The 21,654-nt window shown below is 42.7% G+C and overlaps 1 protein-coding gene across 1 annotated transcript; it reads right to left on the bottom strand.

Moving 5' to 3' along the window:
* Positions 1 to 962: 962 nt before the first annotated feature.
* Positions 963 to 4,777, bottom strand: LOC147889645 (growth-regulating factor 6-like). Its single transcript, XM_087391697.1, has 4 exons — positions 4,177 to 4,777; positions 3,248 to 3,454; positions 2,691 to 3,141; positions 963 to 2,559 (listed from the first exon to the last, which is right to left on the bottom strand). Exons 1-4 carry the CDS (start codon positions 4,700 to 4,702, stop codon positions 1,611 to 1,613), a joined length of 2,133 nt encoding a protein of 710 aa, XP_087247823.1. The 5' UTR covers positions 4,703 to 4,777; the 3' UTR covers positions 963 to 1,610.
* Between the last annotated feature and the right edge of the window lie 16,877 nt (positions 4,778 to 21,654).

The following is a 21,654-nucleotide window of genomic DNA, read 5'->3' as shown; positions in this document are numbered from 1 at the left end:
CGTAGAGCAAGACGCAGGAACATGATCCTAACTTGCAAACGCCTAGCACTTTAAGTTAACCATAGTAATGAAGGGTGGCACATCAATAAAAGCACACCACCACGTGAACCACAAAGAGCCCACTCTTATTTACCATAGATGGATGTCCAAACTCTTTCATCCATTTCCCCTCTAGACATTAGGCTACAATTTTAATAATAGATGTTTGGTATAACCTTCATGAAAGCATAGTATTAAGGATTAAACTGGAGGGGCCCCCTAATTTGGCCAAAAATATATGTGAAGCTTCGAAGTGCACCATAACCGTGAGTGTAGGATAGACGCTCTAACCAAAAATCTAAGTTTGATTTGCTGTGGCTAGCCACCGATTGCCCTACTTTGTGACGGCCAAATAATCAAACACTAAGAAAAACATAAGTATCTCTCCGGCATGAATAAGACATGGTTACCCCGAGAGGTCTCTGGATACCGGGCTCCAGATACCCGAGAAATCTGTTCATACGAGGCCGTGGGAAGCTACACTAAGCAATTATTGAAAGTCACGAGCTGCAGGAGCGCTACAGCCAACGCCTGCATGTGAAAGGTCTTACATCATCATGGATAAACTGCCTAAATCGAAAAACGTTGAGGCTAGATGTTCCGTGACATGACACCTCCCACCTCTTTTGATGGTGGTCAATTGTCAGGTAGGATCTGAAACTTAGCGCAGGGATGGATCAGGGCCGGTTCTCACTGCTGGATTAGAGAGCCATTCCTTGCTCGGAGTCATCAGCAATAGTATATGGGCGCTTGAAGCTCTATATAGCCATACGATGCGAAGAATAGTGGCATTGCAAAAGAAAACAAAAGATTTTTAATGTTTGAATCCTTCACAGAGCATTCTTGAGGTGTCAAATTTCGACTCACATTGGGCCGACTTATAATTTCTCATTAAACAGCTTTAACAATGAGCCTCAACTCTTTAAGGTACGCTAACTTTGATGCTGCCGTGCGCAGCATGGCCTGTCTAGGTATAGCCATTTCGTGCTGTATGTTGGACCTTCGTAGTTCTTTCTCTAGTAAGCAGGCTTCCGCACAATTAGTCCCTAAGGCCTGATTTTCAATCTCAAAAATAGCAGCAGGAGAAGGTGCTAGTATCTGCTTCCTGTCATTGCTAGATGTCTCGTGGGCACCACCTGCTGTAACAGCCCGTGTTAGATACAATTCAAACAAGGTTAAGTGATCTTCTAGCTCAGCGGGCAAATAACCTCTTATCAACAATATGAGCTATGAAAGTTATAGTAATACGGACGTGGAAGCGGAAAACTAATATAAGGCTAGCTAGTCGGAGGGAAGAGCCGGAGCATTCCTCTACTAGCTGAATGCTTCCCGAGCTGATGGACGGGAGAGGCTGTTAAGGTCTTACAAAAAAATACCATAATAACTATCCGACACTATATACCGCTTCTCAGAGAAATGCTGAGTCGTAGCAACTCGAAATTCCGCCTAGCTCAACAGGATTACAATCCTCGGCAGGTTAGTTAGAAGTAAAACGTTCTGCCTCATCCCTGCAGCACAGCTTGGCATGCATCCATGAGAACAGACAAGACGCATTCAAGTAAAATTCTCAGCTACGAAGACAGAATGCTTGGACCTCCGTTGGCTAGCGAGATCGAATCGCTCACACCTGGTTCCATTTTCACTCCTGCACGAGGGCTGCTGCCACTACTACTACTGTCCGAGTAAGATCCGAATGTGGTTTTCTGCAACACGCCCGTAGGAGATGCCATAGCTGGGCTCCTGTTCTCCTTTGGACTTCCTTGATGATGGCTATCCCAGCCCTCTCCAAGTAAATTAAGACTGCCTGAGATCCCGCGAGACGACGTGCTACTAGACTGCAAGACCTCCGCCAAAGGTCCCCCATCAAGGGGACTGTCCCATGCTATAGGTATCCAGTTCGATAGTTGACGATGCCTTATTTCATCGGTGCTTGTTGCGCCAATTGTCATGCTAAGCCCCATATGAACAGGATCCATTCCAAGCAAATCATCTTCCTCTTCGGATTTTATCATGGACAGGCTCAATGGGGATGCAGATGGCTTCGACTTCGACGTCGAGACTTTGAATGCGGATGAAACACATGTAGGGCTGGAGGCGGACAACTCGGTATGTGAGACTGTTCTGCTGCTCTTTTGCTGCTCGTCGAGATCCGCCCATGATAAGGACGGCGAGTCTCGAGATCGTGGCCATTCATTCATAAATTGACGGAATGGTAAGTCGTCAGTTTCTCTCTCACCGTTCAACCCACTAGCTTCAGCTGAAAAGGCAAGCTGACTGACACACTCGCTTTTGTCAGCCGCTTCGTCCAAATGACTCTTCGTATGAGGATTACTGAAAATATTGTTGGAGTTGTTTCCCCTGAGCAGAAAGAGGTTGTTGGACTGTTGGCTAGATAGCATCTTCGAAGCAAGCGAATTAATCACTGAAAAGTTGCCAGAACCATGTACATTCTGAAAGAGTCGTTTGAGAACGGCAGGATCTTGGGGGAGCATGTCGTCGGAATCTACGTTGCTGAAGGACCTGAAGAAGCAAGTAAACTTAATCAGGTAGAAGAAAAAGGTTATTAAAACTGAGAATACTTTCTAATCTGTCCAACTAAAATAGGCACATCCAGTAGAGCGAAATGGAGGCGGAGTACAAAGAGTCCATACCTTAAGCTCCGGCTTCCTTCGTTAGTTGCACCCGATGGATGCAGAGAAAATTGAAGCTGAGATTCCCGGGACAAGCATGAGGGAGACGACGACGACGATTGAACGGAGCTCGAGAGCTGGGCGGAGGTCGACTGAGAAGCTGAAGCGGCAAGAGGCCCTGAAATTGATGCAGCTTCTGGTGAGCTCTGCTTCGTTATGGCCGAATTGCTTCCACTTTCCTTCCTGCTCGTTGCAGTACTGTCAGATGCTACAAGCGCCCCAAGGTTCTGGGACGGCGATCGGTTTTCAGCATTCCTAGCACGAGAGCGGTGGCGTCCGCGATGCATATGCCGCTCACAATACTTCTGATGTGGCACCACATCCCTAGCACACCGCCATTTCTTCCCATCCGTTCTCCTGCACCGCCCCGGCTCTGGATCTGCGGTACTTCGAGCTCCATCGCTGAAGCCAGCTGCCACAAAACCGTCCATGTTAAAAGAGAGGCACTTGCAGCGAACGCTTTGCAATGCTCCTCATCAAATGTGGGTGCTCAGGAGCTGCAATGGATAGATATCTACCTGCGTTGCTAGCAATCTGAACGGAGTTCAGTCCATATCGGTTCAAAGTAGCGACGCTGCTGAACATGGGTAGAAGAAGGGCCGGCGGTGGGTTGACGCCTGCTGCAAGATGTTTAAACACGTAGATTTGTTGATTGAACTCCAGCCACTGTTCAGCAGTGAAAGGTGCGCGGGCTCCATCAATTCTCGCAGACGACAAGGTTGGGCCTGCGGATAGACGAAATGCCCTTGTCACAAACACAGAAGGCAGCATAAATACACATTAACGCTGGAGAAGCTGGGAAATCTAAGGACTTTGGAACTCAGATCTCACGTTCCTAATGACAAGAGACGAGACTTTCGGCTACTAATAAAGGCTCACATCAAGAGAAGGCAAAGGGATGGGATGCCAACTTCCGAATAAACTCCTCAGACTGGAGGCTAGCGACTTCGACGTCTGCTTGCAACCTGCAAGCTCGTTGATACCTAGCTACACAACAATGTGTCTATTCAGAAACCAAGCGGTCTCTTGCTTGGTCTCTTCCTACACATTCGTTGTTCCAAACGAGGGAGCAATCGAAACCAAGTGGTGTCTACCTACACATTCGTTGTTCCAAACGAGGGAGCAATCGACATTCCAACAACATAGCATTGTCGATCACTCAAAAGCAGTTGAGCTTCAAATGGGCCGCGAAACACAGCAGATGGACCCTAATGTATACACTGCTTAACATTGTATCATGGCCTAGCCCTCTTTCCGGCCACATTCTTGGGGCTGATACAGAAAATACAAGTCAGCAAATGGGAAACAACAAACTGCAGTATCCTATAGTAAATTCATAGGCACGTCACAGATAAGAAGAGACAGCTTACGCCGCCGAGCCCCAACTTTTCTTTAGCAAGAGCACGCAGAAGGTCATTTGGAGGTGGACTAACACTTGAAACAATACCTGAGTTCAAGCTGAAAGGCAAGCTCACGGCTCTGGCAGCGGCAGGAGGTACGCCAGAGAGAATGTGAGGGTAGTCAGCTCTGGACGGTTTTCCTTGCATGCAGACGTTGTAGCCGGGGAGGACATGGTGCCCATTGGAGCCGGAGCAGTTAGTGGAGCAGCTCATCAAAATGCCATGGTCATCAGTCCTGAAGGAGCTGTTGCTACCGGAGGAGCAATAGATGAGGGAAGAACTGGGCAAAAATCCCTGGGAGGAGCTCAGGGGAGAGGGAAGGTCCATGAGTCGGGAAGGAGGAGGAGGAGCATCGATGCGGGCAAGCTTGAAGGGACCTACTGGGGAGTGAGCAGGGGAGAGGGAGTCACAGGCAGGTCGACATTGTTTGGGAAAGGAGGAGGAAGGGAAGAGTAAAGGAGGGAGGGAGGGGGGGGAGGTATGGGTGCAGTCACTACTGTGGGAAGGGGAGGAGCTATCAAGGAAGTTGTTAGTGCTACAGGTACGTGATAAGGGGTGATGTTGGAAGTCCATAGTGGGAAGGTGATAGGGAGGTCTCAGGTCAGACTGAGGAATTCATTGAAGCCCAAATAGAGTGAGTGTCGTGTGTTATAAGGAAGGTTGATATGCAAAAGATGAAGAAGAAGAAGAAGAAGAAGAAGAAGAAAGAAAGAAGAGGAAGAAGGAGAAGAAGGTAAGACAATCTAGTAGAGGTGGCTTGGGTCCACGGCTTGATGTATGGAAGGGGTGAGATGACCCTTCTCCCCTTTGCTTGCTGTCTTCCACAATCCCACACTCACCACTCCCTCCTCCTCTTCCTTCACCCCAATTCACTTTTTACCCCAGGTTATCTTTTCCCTCCTGGTCTTCCCCCGTTCCGTTCCCCCTTCATCTTGCATCCGGCATCGACCATCGTCCTTCATCCGTGGCCTTCCCCTTGTGCTAACCACATCACCATGTATGGCATTCCTCTCGCCACTAGCCTCAACATCGACATTGCTTGGATTGCACTGCTTGCCCCTTTCAATGTCCGCAAACAACCGAGGTCGAGCATCGAGGTGAATTGCAATAAATTTTGACATGCAAGTTTGCGTAAAAATCTTGTTAATGCCAATCTGTCCATGTTGGCTATATTTTATCTCTTTAACGAAATAGAGGCAAAATCCAACTCTTTATTTTTGTCTCTTGGCCACCCCAAACTTGTGCTTCACTTCCTGACTAATCAATCAATCAATTGGAACATCAAAGTATACAACCTCATACTGGCAAGTGATTGTCTTGCACAATGCACTATAATATGCCTTTTGTAGATCATCTAGCTAGCATGAAATAGCTCTAAAGGTGTTGTTCAACATCACAACTCTATTGTCAAGGATATTGTGATTTTATCAAATGGTGATTGTCAACATGAGAGACTTTTTCTTTTAAAACTATTGGGACAAATTGATGACCGATGTGCTCGTGATGTGCAGCCTAGTTTTCCTTGCACATTTCAGAAAACTGACATGGCATTGACTAGTAAACTCCCAAATACCCCATCTTGAATAAGATTTGGTCGATGCATTGTCTACTTGATTTCACTCTTTCATTTCTTATGCTTATTATATTACAATGGTGAATGTGAGATAATCAACAGATTGGTATTACAGTTTGGGTTCTCATTCTCTATTGATGACTCATCTCATGTAAACATGATAGGCATACTAGAGAGCCTCCCTTAACCCAACAAATTGAGGATAGAAAGCTTGCAAGGCCCGAGTGCCAACCCAAAATATCTCAATCGAGAGCTAAGCAATCTTTTAGCACATGTCATTCATTGTTGGTGTTCTACTTTAAGAACCTCTTATAGGTAAGTAGTTGCTAGTCTCAAGATTTTGGTGTGTTCAAATCTATAATTTTAGTGTAGGCCTTTATCTTTCTTCATGTTAGGATGAGATGGAGTAGACAAAGCGATAATTCAACAAAGCTAGGAATTGGGTCATAACGGAAGAGCTTAACTTAGAATTTTGATTAAGCAACCTACAAAGTCACTAATCTGGAGGGTTGATTGTTTTCCCCTTTCATAATTGGGGTCACATGTGTAGCACTTCCTTGTTGTGTTTGGATGTATAACAAGTGGGATGATTAATAACTTGGAAATGTCTTTTTACCTACTTCATCGTGTAGAAACAAGAACTTTCCACAAGTTCAATTTAAGCAATCGTGAATCACCATTTGCTAGTCCAAGTGCATGTTCTTTTGCATATCATGGGCAATCCATCACCCACAAGAATAGATTCAACACTAGATCATGCATTTAACAAAATGTGGGGTTCTCTAATATTACTTCTCACAAAGGGCTCAACTATAAAAGGGGCTTAAACATTGGGAGAAGTTTTACATTGTACCATGTAATAATGTATGAAGAACCATATGTTTTTAGAGAATATTTTAAACCATATTTTACGATATAATAATATATAGAACCATATGTTTGTAGAGAATATTTCATACCTTTGCACATGAGGGTTATGCCATCCATGCAAACATAGTTGTGTTTGTGGCTCCATTGTAAATCTTATGTGAGAGTTGCAACCATTAATATTCTTGGACACATTAGGTTGATGAAAGGAGAAGGAAATGGCTCCACTACTCATTTTGTATAGTGATTACACAAGGACACATTTTTTAGCAAACCTTTGCATCTTTAAAATGTCCCTTAAGGTTGTGTCACACGTTGAATGGAAAAAGATGAATGATGAAGGAAAGGAAACGTTAAGAGGAAATTCAATTGACTACCAATTTTTCATGTGCATAACTAATCTAAATAACATAAACATACACAACTCATTTTTTAAAAAGAACAAACATTCAGTAGAATGGACACGCAACATATGTCAAAAGCCTAAAAGTAAAAAAGCAAAATTTTATTATTGGGCACTTCCATCTCTTTGTGTGCCTTTCTCTTCCTTTATAACATTTGAAACGTTGTCTATAAATTTCCTACTCTATATCTATTCTTTTTGGGTTTCATTGACAAATATACCCTTCATGCTATGTCTAAATTGTGAACCCTCAACATGCCTTCCTTGCTCTTTGGCGAATGAGGCTACAAAGTTTCTCAATCCTTATTCCATGTGATCTCCACAAAGTTATTTCTACAAAAAGCACATGTTTTGTCATAAGATCTATACAGTCTTTTGGTAGATTTGTGAAACCAAACACAAAGTAGATTTTGGTAACAAGTGGAAAATGATAGGCTGAACCCTTTTAGCACTTCACATAGCACCAATTGGAAAAGCACTATAGAATTGCTTGACATAATAAATAAGATGGAGGAGGGGGCATGCAACTTATCCTATTAGAAGAATTGCACTTGTGATGCATGTTCTCAAGGCATGTGCTTGCTTTTGATTGATAGGTGATAAAAATGAAGCATTGTCATATCTTCACTCAATCTCTTCACATGATTCTTCATAACTCAATTAATTTACGTTGTCATAAATATGAAGTATTGTCATAAGTCCACTTAGTCTCTTCAAATGATTCTTCATGTCTTGCCTAATGTATGTTCTCCATTTTGGCCAAATATACCCTATCGTTACTATCCCAACACAGTTCATGGCTTTTCCTTGGTCCATAGCTATCATAACCTAAAGGATGCTACAGTTACTATGTCCTAAATTGATCACATAATCATTCAAGTCATAAGAATGTGGTGCCAACAGTGTGTAAAGACAGAGGCAAACTATAAAGAACTCATTTTAGTAGATTACAATGAAGTCCATCAAATGAAGACAAATGAGACTACATTTTCCCCCTCCTTTAAAGCCCAAAGTTGAAAAGAAATGAATGGCATGCAAAGAGAAGTGCATTGTAATATTGTGGTTCATATTTCACCTCTTACAAGCTGAATAGAAGATTGTGTTTGTGATGGCCATTTTTGACTCTTTAACACCTTGCAGAATACTTCATTTAAAATTTGTTGCAATGATAATGATCCATGTAGACTAGTAAAAGTGGGATTAAAAATTTGTGGATAGAAAAGTTGTTCACAAGTAGTTGAAAATGCTCCTTAGCTCGAGAGTTGATTGGGACTCAATTGTTATTCCCTTTCTCACTTGCATATCTAGTCACCCAATGGACTCTCTGAAATGGCTCATTAATTTGTTAAATTATGAGTATAGAAGTTTCTCTTTAAGTACATAGTGATGTGGCTTAAATATCAATCCTCCTTTAAACCCTGTCCACCACACACTAAATGAATGAGTGCCATGGGAGTGTGGAGCTCCTATTGAGGCAAGCATTTCTTGCCTTTACTAGGAGCATCCTCAATTGCTTCATAGATGTTTTGTTTTTTACAACCGAGGTTAAAATTTCTCAACTTTGGTTGCTCTGTGTAGTAAACACCTAATTTCAAAGTTTCAAAAATCCTAAAAGTGTGCCACTTGTCCCATCGAATGAACATGCATAACAGATTTACTTTGAGCATAGAGAATCGATGGAGTTGTGAACAAGTGGGAAAATGGCAAATTAGAGTGAATTGGAAGTAAGTTCTTCTTGATGACAAAGGCCAACTTAATGATGCCCAATTTTGTGTAGGAGTTATACAAAAAATTTGGAGGATTTGACAACCTTGTATTCTAACATGGTAAGATTTCACCTACTTTCCATCAAGAAATTCAAGCACAAACTTTAGCTATTCTATAGTTTGAAGCATGAGGAGATAAAAATTTCTCCATGGTAACTTTGAAACAAGCGCTTTAGCTTTAGTTGTATCCTTTTCTTTTAATCCCTTTTTAATATTAAATCTTCTTCTTTGCTTGAAAAAAACCAAGAGTGCACAAGTTGTGTGGGTACTCCCTTCTAGAATAGCGATACAAGTAGATGCAAAAGAGAAATCACATGATTTTTGTAGGGGTTGGGCTATTAAGAGGAAATTTTCATAAGATAATCTCAATTTGAAACACAACTCAAAAAATTACAAGTGGAAATTCACAAAAGAGTTCCAATATCCCACTATAGCATTGCCTCATGCATCCAAGAGCATGTTTCCACGTAAGAGGGTGTAGTGGCGAAATAAGCACCTTGGGAGCGGTGACTAACACTGTATTGAGGCCACATGCCCAAGGAGAGGGTGGCAACAACAAGTACGCAGGCTAGAGAATGAAGATCACAATGGCACCAGATTGGTTGGGCAATGTGCCCTAGTCCATCTATCACTCATGGCCAAATGAGACTAATGATTTTCGTTGGACTCAATCGTGCACCTAGATGCACTTAAGGATGGAGAGTGACAATTGACCTTCATTCGTGGAAACTTATCAAGTGTGCACACATGTTCCCGAATGTGTGCATTCGGATTGCATGGAAACAAAAACTAAGAATTGGCAAGAGGATGGTGTTTTTTTGTTTGTTTGTTGTGTATATCACGTGTTTTATCCAGCCAAAAGATGAACTCCCATATCCTTAAGTGCTTGCCCAATTATGGGCTCCTGACTAGTAACCAAGAGATTGAAATCACTCAAGTATATGATTACGCCCCAACCACTGCAAAAATCCTAAACCCTGCATGTAGCTTATGTTGGAAAACCATCCTATTTTGTGCATCCCATGTGGCTAAAAACACCGTTGCCCTGATGTAAGGCCATGCGGCAACTAAAGTTGAGGGCAACCTACACAGATCATCCAAGAGAGCAATTTGCCATCTCGGTCCTAAGAAGAAGCTATGCATCAGCCTTGCCTTATGAACCACTTTCTCCACTCTAGACCACACTTCCCTTGTGATGCGCAACTCCAGAACATGTGCCTAAGAAACTCTACTACCTTCTCGCATAGCGGGCACACCGGATTCACTTGGAATCGTCTCCCAATGTTGCCCCTAGCTGAGAACCAAAGGTTCATTGCTTTCCATAGCAGGAATTACGCTTTCCCAATAGAGCACCTCTTCCACACCTCCTTAAATCTCTCACTCCACCACGATGGGCTACTCCTTAGGTTCCAGTTCGTGTTCATCTCACTGGTGAGGCCTCTTGAGTCCAAGATGCGTTTGTAGATATGTCCTGCTATCAACTTTCGGATAGGGGTTTTACCCATGCATCACTGATTGGCCTTCTAGTCCTGCACCATCACCATGTTTGATGGCCATGAATCCAGGACCCTATCTAGAACAACTTGAATTAAATCCTTCTCTCTCAGTCACGCATAATTTCTCCTACGGCTTATCCATCGAGATCCGATCGGCACTCTGCATGTCCCAAACATCCGGCCATGTCCTCAAACCTTTGCGAAAGAGATTTCTAGCCCTATGTTGGTCATATAGCACAAATAGTTCACCTGTCCATGCTGATGCCTTGCTCCACCAGATATATTTGTGGATCCTGCTCCACACAAGTCTTCCACGCTGTAATCAGGCTGGATACTGTGTCAGAACCCACAATCTTAATTCGATAATTAGAACACAGTCATTCATAGCACGTTAGTCCTCGCCAGGAGCCTGCTCCTTTTCTTTTAGACTTTTCAATAAAAATTTTAGTCATTGCAGACCATGGGGCATGCCCTTTGAACATTTGCGGAAGCCATTTGCCCAATAGTGAAGTGTTATGTGCTTGGTAGTTAGGTAGGCCCAGAACCCCCTAGAGCTTCGAATCTTCATCGGGTCCCAAGGTATTTAGTGCATCCTTTTCCTCCCATTCTCCTCCGCCCATAGGAACCCTTGAAAGAGTCTCTCTACCTCTAGCCACTAGGATTTAGTGAAGCACCATGTGGATGCAACATATGAGATTGCAGCTAAAAGTATGTGGTTGAGCAACCTCGGATTCCAACCCAATGTGACACTATGACACCATTCCATCTTCCTCCCATCTTCTAAGCTTAGCTTTGAGCTTGTCTTGAAACCACTCAATCGTCTATCTCACAGACACATCCAACCCCAAGGAGGCACCAAGATACATCACCACTTTTCCCCTCGGGATCTAATAGACCTATGGATCCTTCAACCATCTAGGGGGTTCATTGCTACTTGATCAGAGGAGAAACGTTTTGGGCCAGGTACATTTTGATCGACACGCAGCACAAAACACCTCCATCACATGAAATAGTCTATCCACACTCTTGAGGTCCTCTTGAGTGAGGGAGATCGTATCATTGATGAACATTTGGCTAAAAAGGTGGCCACTCGTAGGTAAAGCCAAGCCCCTGATCCTTCCTGCTTGGAGCCTGCTTACTACTCCCACTGTAGCATTGGTAATAATAGTGGGACTGTAGCCAGGGTGAGCAAAGACAAAGACAACAACAGACCTGCCGCACAGATCTTCGCATCTTGAATCTACCAACTGCTTTGCCTTTCATGCACAACATTGCCTCGGCATTCCCAAAGAGGCTCATAGTGAGCTTCCTGCCAAACCCCTGGCCAAAACCCAGCCTCATAAGCACCTTCAATGTAATCCCACTCTATCCCACTGAATCCTATCATATGCCTGATCGAGGTCAATTTCAAAGACAATAATTTTTTGATCTATGGCAGGCGCTACATAATCGATGGTTGTTGCCATGTTCAGTATGTTCTCAAATATATATCGACCCCTCACAAAGCCATTCTACTCCCTGTCAACCACTGCCCTGCATACATCACCGATCTGAATAGTGCCTTAGCGATTATTTTGTAAGATCTGTTAAGCATCATTGGATGCCAATCCCCTACTTTCAAGCGGACTTGACGCTTCGGAATAATTTCATCATGCCAAAGTTGGCATCCTCAATAAGTGCATCACCGCCAATCGCTACATTCGCCATTTCCATCAGCTCATTTCCTAACATACTCTAGAAGGCTTTGTAGAATTCTGTCATCATCCCATCGGGGCTTGGGGCTTGCTCATTTGCCATTGCATCCAAGGCTTGCTCAAGCTCTTCCTTCATGAACGGCCTCTCCTTTGAAACTTGAAGATTGAAGTGGACCGCTTCTAATGCTAACTCAAGACTAGCCCACCACTGTTCATCTTGAATCGCCGATTCACCAACAATGGCACTGAGTTCCATCTGAAAGACATTTGTGATGTGCGAGTAGTCAGTAACCAGATTCCGTGAACATCCATAACCCAGCCTATCGTGTCCCTCTGTTTGTTTTACAAGGTCTTGGATGGGCAATTACCAGTCTCCCACTACCAGCCACATCAGCCTCCTATTAACCTGTGCTTGCTCAGCTTTCACTAGCTCCCACACATGCATTGAAGCCTCAACACTTGTCAGGAGGGTAGCAATGTATGGATCCTTTGGAGTCTCTCTCAGTGTTGCTAGAAGAGATTCTCTTATCCTTGTGTGATCTGCCCATCTCCTTTCCTCCCTAGTTTGAATTGAATATTCGCCTCCCTTGTTACCCTCATAATTATGTGCATTGACGCATCCCGTCTGACACATGGATCTATGCATTCCAACTCCTTATCCTTCCATGCCCTCTTGATGGCATCACAATAATCCTTGGACGCCAGCAATCACTTATTGAATTTTAGAGGAAGATCCATAGATCTCGCAATCTTGCCAGGCTGATTGAATCTCCACAAGATTGTGGAGCGTGATTAGAGATGGAAATCGACAGCACATACTCTCCACCGAGGGGGGCTCTCATCCACCACCCTTCCCTCGAAGCGTAGAGTTGATCCAGTCCCGACACCCGGAATTCGCTACCTTTCCTTCTATTACTCCACGAGAACCCTCTCAATCCCTCCTTATCCAATTCTATGACATCCACCAAACCCAAATTAAGGCTTAGCCTCTCCCATTCTTCCCGCTGCGCTCCTATGAGTGTAGTACCCATATACGTTCTATCCTCATCCTTTTCAGTAAAGTTTCAGCCCCCCCAAGTAGCCAATGCTCCCCTATTAACTCAAAAGCTAACAGTTCTCGGCATTACCTTCTCTCAATAAATGAATTGGAAGCATACACACTCGCTATCTTAAGGTAGAATACTTCCATAGACACATCCCTGTTGATCATGGAAGACTTCCCTTGCACCCAGGGACTTAAGAACTAGAATGGTTGTCCCCACTTTGCCCCTAACCAGGCAATTCACCATGACCCCATAGCCTAAAAACCTAACTGCAAACCAAAACCCGTCCTCACAACCACATTTCAACTCTTGCAACAACACAATCTTAGGGCATAGTTGCCGAATAACAATAATACATCCTTTTTGTTTATTGTTGTTACATTCCACAAAAGAACCAAAACACTAGCTCTAGGACTTTGAGATCTTTCTTCCAGGTTAATGGATCTATAGGCATCCTTTAAAAAATTGAATCTATTCTCCTTACCTCCTCTGGCAGCTTCTCTTAGAAAATCCTCGATGATGCAATGTTGCATTTTTTTGGTCTCTTTTTAGCAGTTAGTTGGCAGCTCACGTCTGTAAACCACGAGCTGTTCAAGCTCCTCTGGTGTAGGAGTGGCTGAGCGAAGAAAAGATACACCGCACCTCTGGCGAACCGCTCCAAGTCAGGGGTGGCGTCCTCCAAATGCAGCTAAAGGAGACGGAGGAGACGGAGGGGGATGGAGGAATTTGTGGGCGAAAAACCCTGCAAAAGGCGAAGATTTATCTCATGATGGGCGAATCCACGTTATCTCTAGGGTCGCTCCCTCACCACTAGATTTGGCGGTCGCGCGGCCCCTCGCTTTAGGCATGTGCATTTACTGTCGCCATATCTAATCGAGTAGGTGGGCGGGGCCCGAGGCGGACCGCCGTTCCAAGTGGGCCCACGGGGAACGAGCTCCATTTAAAAAGACTCACGTGGCAAAGCAGAGGGGTGTCGTTGCCGGCGCAAGTTGAAGGGGCCCACGCACCCCCCTCCTCTTTTTCTTTTTTGGGCTGCCGTGCACGCCTCCCCGCCCCCCAGTTTCACACACTCGCAATCCCGGCGCCGGTCGCCGGGAAATGACCCCTTTCAAAGTTGACCCTCCCGTTAAACCTCCCACCTTTCATCCTTACCATCTCCCCTAACCCTCGTTCTGCCTTAATTAATCCCCTACTACATAGCAATGATAGCATTCAATATGCGGGGCTGACCATCTCCCCTATAGCATTCAACATCTCTATTATTAGGGGGCTGACCAATACATGAATATATACATATATATATTTATCCCTATTGCACCTTCCCTTTGCTTTAGTTAATTAATCCTTTTTTTCCCGAACGGATTAGTAATATAATAGAAAATTTCCCCTTTTTTTAATAAAAGAGAGAAATTTTATAAATCACAAAATTGAAAATAATTAAGGAGATGGGATCGGCCTCTTGTTTCGAGAAGGCAAGACAGCGAATCTTAGTTACAAACTAGAGAAATCTGGTGGAACAAGAGAGAGATTTTTTGGAAGCACTACAACGATCGAAGTAGGAAGTAAATAAATGGCTTGAAACAGCCTCTGTTTTTCCCTATCCGACTTGGAGACGAGCCCTTCGATTATCTATCGAATCTTGCAATTGGAGGTTGGCTCTTATTCTTCACATTTGAAAATTTCGCAATAAGCTCGGGGACGTTAATGTCAAGTGTTTTTTTTTGGAGGTAACGAAAGTTTGTATTAAAGGTAAAGTGAACTGTACAAAAAAAAGGAGAAGGCAGCCTCAGAAAGAGAGGCAAACACCTCTAGTTCAAGCTCCTACCTATCACTCTAAAGCTCTCATTGTTTTTCCCAAAAAACTGTACAGCCTTTCTTATATCATCTAGTATAGCTGCAGCCAGCATTCTCCCAAGATGGGGTCTGTGATATACTAAGTCATTTCTGTGCTTCCAAATATGTTGAATGTTAATGTCAAGTGTTCACACAAACACATTCGTTAACAGACAAAAAACCTTCAAGTTCAAAATTTTACCGAAATTTTAAGCGTACAATGCATCTATTTTCAAATTTAAGGTTAAATCGTCGTTTTTCGTAAACAGTACTGGCAACTTAGCACCCACTTCTTAGAGCTTTCTTCCAAGTTCCCATATTTTTGCAATGGTTAATTGTTACAGCCCTGTACACGTGCTTCTAATACTATCCTAGTACCGCATTGCCGCTTCTGTAGTGTACTTCGTCTCCTCAATTTCTCTCATGTACGAGACAGAGACTTTTATGAAATTGCTCCCAACTTCGCCAACTCACCCTTTACACCCTCTGTCAAAACAACAATCTCGGTTTACACTTCAGTCCTTGGTCCCAGTTTGAAAGAAAATATCTTCGTTTCCTTTACAGGTTCTTCTACGTGAAGAAACAAGCCTGCCTTTCCGTGCTTCGCATTTAAATTTTGGAGCCTGGCAACGTTGCCCTATACCTGTTACCTAGCTCGCTCGCATGTGCCTTTGATGACTTCCATTATCTTCCAAATCTTCATTCCGCGTTCTCTCTCTTTTACATTAAAATATAAGGCCTGTGAATGATGAAGGGCCTTCTCTTTGGACGCGTGGGAGTATCACACTAAATGAGTCATGCTATTCAACTCCACCCCTATGGACGTAGACTATTGCTTACAATCATCACTTTGCCAATGCTAACTCATGCCTACAGGCTACATAGCTAAAGCTACAGCGTTGTGAGTCCTGTGACGTTCTGTCCTTCTATTTTTCCTTGTCTTTTTCATTTAAAATAAAAAGACGTGTACCAGTCTACTTGACCGCAGTCGTCGATTTTGACCAAATATATGAGGACGGCTGGGGAGCATTTTATGTATCCGAACATTAACCTTCCAGTAATGTTTTGTCTTCTAACAGAGCCCTTCATCATTGCCACTACCGTAGCTTCTTGGAAACTACTTCGATAACTTACAAAGCTTTTGCCTTGTCAACCACAAAGCCCAATGTGTCTCCGTATCATTGCTTTCATTTGTCACAAATTTCACATAAACATTCCCTTCAGCATTGGGCATTGTTCTCCGTCTGCCTCAAAAGCACCCACAGCATTGTCTATTGCACTTCGGATTTGTGCAAGCATCGTGGGTAATTTCTACTTGCTTTCTAAAATAAAGATGTGAAGAATGCTTTTAAACGCTGCATGCACCCCGCCCTACATTAAAAAGGACGCTTATCAATTGTGAAGCTTCTCACAAGTGGCAAGCACAAGGTTCGTTTTGAAGACACCACTTGTCCCACTCAATAACGATATATAGTTCAAGCTATGTATAATCGTTGGCATATTATGTCCTTTTGCACATCCCAATCACAAGTCACATTTGTGTGTGCATTCTACACTTTCTTATCCCTAGATGCACACATGCATTGGAAAGTATGAAAGTTTTTAAAGATTCACAACGTGTATCTCCTTTCTTGGGTGCATAAATTTTCAAAACTTGTGCCCAAAATCTAATCTCTAGCATTTCATATCTTTAGCAACTGTAAAGGTGATGCAACAAGGCAGCACCACATCCATCTTGATTTGAATCATCCTTTACTCAAGCTTATATAAGCAATCTACTTGTTTAAAATCTCAAGTAACATGTAGTGTGATAACAAGATATCAAGGTGAACAATTGGAGTTATGTTAAAAACATATTACAAACGAACAAACACATGCATTGCACTCAAGATTGATGGTTTCTAGAAAGTAGGTACATACTCTATAAGTCCCATCCATTTCTTGAGTTACTATATGCCTAAATGATTGAAAAGTGAAATACCACATGCTTATTAGATTACACGACTTCCTTCATTTGGAAACTTGAGATAAAAACCAAAGGATCCTAACAAATTTATTGGAAGACTATAATTGAATATTTTTGTCTTATTCTATTACAGACTTTCATTTCATTAATAAGTCCTCACATGCCATTTGGAATTCACCTAGGCGTTCGCTTTATGTAAATAATTTTCTAATGTATGGGGTTGAAGATTTCATTTGGAGCACAAACTTCCAATAAATCAACTTCAGCATCATGTGAACTCCCAAATACACTACGTTTTCAAGTAAGCTATACATGTAATGTCCTTGTGTATTGAAATGCATAGCCACAATATTTATCCTATTTTTTAAAAACCTTTCAACATACATAGAAACATCTTTGAAATTTTCTAATTCTTCTTTGGGATGGCATTATGTGATGATCACAAACTACAAGTAATGTTGACAATACATATGATCAAAAATTAATGACAGAAGTAAACATTGATATCTAGTGCTATAATTTGATAGAAAAAAAGGTTAAGTAGTGACCTAGCATCAGTAATACATACACATTGCCCTCTGTGTGTTTAGTCAGTACATACCTATGGGTTGAGGAAGGGAATAGGAGGAGGGCATCCTATGGGATCGCCTCAAAACTCTGAAACTGCAAGGGGGTGTAGGCCTCTTTGACATCAAAGCACGTAATCTGCCGTTGGTTTGCAAATGGATTCCAAAGTTGTTCGAAAGTAAGGCCTCCTAGACATTATTTGTGAAGGAGTTTATTGAGAAGGGTAAACGTAAAGGGGTTTAGGGTCTTAGTCCATATTCACTTGGTATGATCACCTTGTTTCAAGATTTCCCATTGGGATTGTAGGTTCATATCTTGCATGTTGTATAGTGGTGGCCTAGAAGGTTGGTGTTAGCCTCCTATCTTGGATAGGCCGCAAGGGTCTCAAAGTAGATTCCATCCTTGTTGAAAGCATATGGTGGAGTACAACGTATAGGAAATATCCCTTCAGCTTGGATGACTTCCCAAGGGCCCAGAGACTTTTTAAGAAAACTATTAGGGGTGATGTCTTGAATAGTGGATTTTTCCATGACTGATTCACTCTAGAAGAACTATGCAGCCGCTTTGCACTCAATGATAGTAGCACTGACCTTAGTAAATAAGGGAACTATTTTGGGTCCTTTTGGCCAAAATGAAAAATCCCCTCTCCACCAATCACAAGAGGGCCAACGTAACGTTGAAAAAATTAATAAAATACCAAATAATTTCACATAATAAGAGAAAGAAACAAAACTTTACGGATGTACAACTGTATAAACCTGACAAGGAGTCATTTTCAAAAAAGATCACGGACTCAAATGTCATTTCCCTCCTAAACTAGTTTTTTCACTTGTACGAATCAAAGATTCGAATGTGCTGTGTTGAGTCTAGGATTCTTCTGCTTTTTCTCCTAGTTCTCTTGCTTGCGCTTCACCCGTTTGAAAATTTGGTTCCAACCATGGCAATAGGAAACACAGGGCATCTTTCTTGCCTAAACAGGCTTTGTTACTTGCATTCCTACTTTTCCTCCTAGTTCTCTCACTTGCATTTCACCCATTTGCAAGTTTGGTCCTCTTTCACAAATCATCCATGGCAATAGGCAACCTAAGGCATCCCAATGCAAAAGAAGAGTATAACTCAGAATGTAGAAGACCTTGACATAAAGGTGAGAGTTTTTCTCAGTGACATACAACATGCATATCATCAATAGAGCTCACCAATAGGATGAATGCAGATGGTCGCTAGCAAAAGATAGTTGTGTTGAAAGGAAATTCGGTGCTAATGCAGCCAATGAATAGGGAAAAAACACAGTCAAATAATATGTTTCTGGCCTCTTAGAAAGGCAGGGTCAATGATTTCATAACAATAGATGGTAAGAAAGGTATTAAGGAAATACTAATAGAGCATGTATATATGCGCAATAAACTTGTACTGCATGATTATCCAGATTATCTTCCTTTAGTTTTGTAATGGTAGTTTGAAACATTGCTATTTTCCTCTCGCAATTCCAAAGTGGGCTTCTTAGAGCACCTTGATGTATTTGTGCTCGCACACACATCTACACACACTCACTTCTTAGGTTTTCAAATCTGTATCCATTATCATATGAAAAAAGGTAGCCAGTGCAGTGCATTTTGGGATTCTTGGATGTGTTTAATGGAGCAATAAGGGAATTACAATATCAAGGTAGATTTACAACTCAATCACCTTAGACAAGTTTCTTCATCTATGACCATTTTTATGAATTGTTGGACAAAGCAAACACTCATGGTGTGTTGAGGAAACAAGATCTTCTGCCATGGAATACAATAGACTAGCAAGTGCCTCCTAGTAGTGTGACAGAGACATTTAGGGCCAAGCTATTTGCAAAAGTTCAATGATCTTTACTATTGCGACTCAGAGGGCTTTTTCTCTGCACAATTGCACTTGACCACGACATACTAGAGTACTCCCTTCCATTTCCTTTTCTTCCTTTGTGGAGCCTCTCTCTAGAAGTCTCCCCCATGCCCAGTGCATGCCATGTGGACTCCTTATGATGCCAAGTGTCATTTCCAAGGCCCTTACCCTTTCAACCTCTCTTGGCATCCCTCTGAATGCTAGATCTATTTTGCCTAGGCATTAATTTGTGTGTCCACCATTGCACTGTCAAGCCCTCTTGTCTCCCACCTCAGATTTATGCAATTATGGTTGACGTAGCATTTACGTCTAGAAATTGCTACAAGAATTGTAAAAATATCAATGTACGCATGCCAATCTCTATTTTTGTTGACCTATTTAACAAGAATGGCTCATCTACAGAGCAACTAGAAATGAAGAGAACCTTGACTTCTTCGATGATGGTTGGGATAAATCAATGTCTAACAAGGTCTATTGTGAGGTGGTGCCAAGTACAATTACCATTAAGTATATGATTGCAAGCCATGATTTTATATTTTCTTTCTATTACAAACGCAATACATTCACCACCTTGGGACTGTCCCTAGCTAGAATGTTATCCTCACCCCCTTGCTCCTTTATACCACTTGTGGCAATAGGCTCCTTCTCTTCACCAACAGGCTCCATGATAGGAGTAGCCTTCATGATTGTGGCCTTATTCCTTCCAGAAACACTACCTTTGGATCTCTGTTTGCATCTCTCACAAGACACTTTATGAGCATAACCAAGGAGCATTCTACAACCATGGATGTATATCCATCCACATACATTGATTTAAAACTATCCTCTGTAATGTGCAATCAAGAACAAGAATACAAAATATTAGATTATATTTTGTTTCACAATGGCATTTGTACAAGAGTCATTACAAATATACAGATTTACATCATTACCCTATCTGCTTGCGGATTTCTAAAGTAAGTATCTAACAAATACTTGCATGGATCATTGTCCTCCACCCACATGAATGGGCATCCTCCTGTTGTGGCGCCTACACAAACTTAACAACCTTAAGATATGGTTCATAAAACAGGAGGCTAAAAACATCATTAAACATCATCTGACAAGGTCTAGTGTGAGGTGGTGCCGAGTGTGGGAGAGGAGAGCACACACAAAGGAATACGGAGACACCAAAAGTGGTGGAGCAAAAGCTACTCCAGCTTATTCCTCTATCATATATATATGAGTATACATGGGCACTGTACAAGTGGGTGGGCACACTGCCCTTTACCCCAACAACCTCCCACTTAAAGGCAGTGTGCCTTTAAGGGAGTATAGTACACATATAATACAATCAGCCATAGGCTGAAAAACAAGATGACCACACCGTCATCCTATGCCCATCGGCACTTTACAATGTGCAAAGTGCATAGAGGATAAGCTGCTAGCAGACATCAGGTTTGCAGGATAGAAAATGACAAGCTGTAGATGCCTGTCAACCAAGATCTCATGCCAGATCTCACTGGGAGAGTGAACTCTCACCACCACGTGCTCCTGTGCTAAGTCCATAGCACTTGAACTGTCACTGTGTAAAGAAAATGTCTCTGTACCACCTATGACCATAAGCACATGCCCGACAATAGACCTCTGCTGGTCTACCCAACCTGCATCACCTGCATGCTGCTCCTGGAAGCATAAGGACCTGATGTCCACAACCGCTTCCCTACTGCCAAAATCTACCATAATCATGCTACCAACTCCCATTGCAACGGAAGCAAGAACCGGAAGTGTAGCCCCAATGGCAAACATGTGAGAACCAAGTCTCAACATAGTCATGGATGCATGAAGTACTATGGCTGCCATATCAACCATAACTTGCTGCTCAACTGATCTGTGATCGTCAAACCTGCAGTGTTTCAAGTATGGAGCCAATACAGGCAATGGAGTACTCAGTAACTTCCCCCTGTCCATACTGAAATAACCAAATATCTGACAAACATCATCAAGATCATGCAGCTCCCACTGCAAAGCATCCCTATCCATAAGGAACCATATGGCAAGTAACCTCAGAAGGATAGCAACCTCCTGAATACTGAGACCATAACCTGTCTCACTGCGCATCACATCCTGAGCTCTCATAACGGTATCAAACCTATGAAGCCAAGCTCGAGGGGATTGCTTCTGGCCATGGAGGCACTTACGAAGCAAACATATCAATGATTCCTGCCCATGCGCAATATGACCCGAGTCAATAACTGCAGAAACCACATCTGTCCTGGCATAACCAGCCAATGGATCATACCGGGCATCATTAGCCAAGGTATCCTCCTCACCATGCATAGCCTCATCCTCATCTGCAAGAGGCACTCCGCATCCTGGGAGTAAACTATAACTGTCCATAGAAGATGCATCAACATTCTCCATAGGAGTATAAACCTGTGGAATACTTGAGACATTTGACCG

The sequence above is a fragment of the Dipteris shenzhenensis genome, chromosome 20 (genome assembly GCF_047967505.1).
Source record: "Dipteris shenzhenensis isolate YYH24624 ecotype China chromosome 20, Dip_SZ_1.0, whole genome shotgun sequence".
NCBI classification, from domain to species: domain Eukaryota; kingdom Viridiplantae; phylum Streptophyta; class Polypodiopsida; order Gleicheniales; family Dipteridaceae; genus Dipteris; species Dipteris shenzhenensis.
Note: the sequence above shows the minus strand (reverse complement) of the source record. Positions and strands in the feature narration are given on the sequence as shown.

Bases quoted from the DNA above. Each gene is read 5' to 3' on its own strand.
- LOC147889645 (XM_087391697.1), bottom strand. From the start codon at position 4,702: ATGGACTTCCAACATCACCCCTTATCACGTACCTGTAGCACTAACAAC. The intron at 3,142-3,247 runs GTAGATATCTAT...GTTTTGTGGCAG, and splicing joins TCAGATTGCTAGCAACGCAG to CTGGCTTCAGCGATGGAGCT. The intron at 2,560-2,690 runs GTATGGACTCTT...TTGCTTCTTCAG, and splicing joins GAAGGAAGCCGGAGCTTAAG to GTCCTTCAGCAACGTAGATT.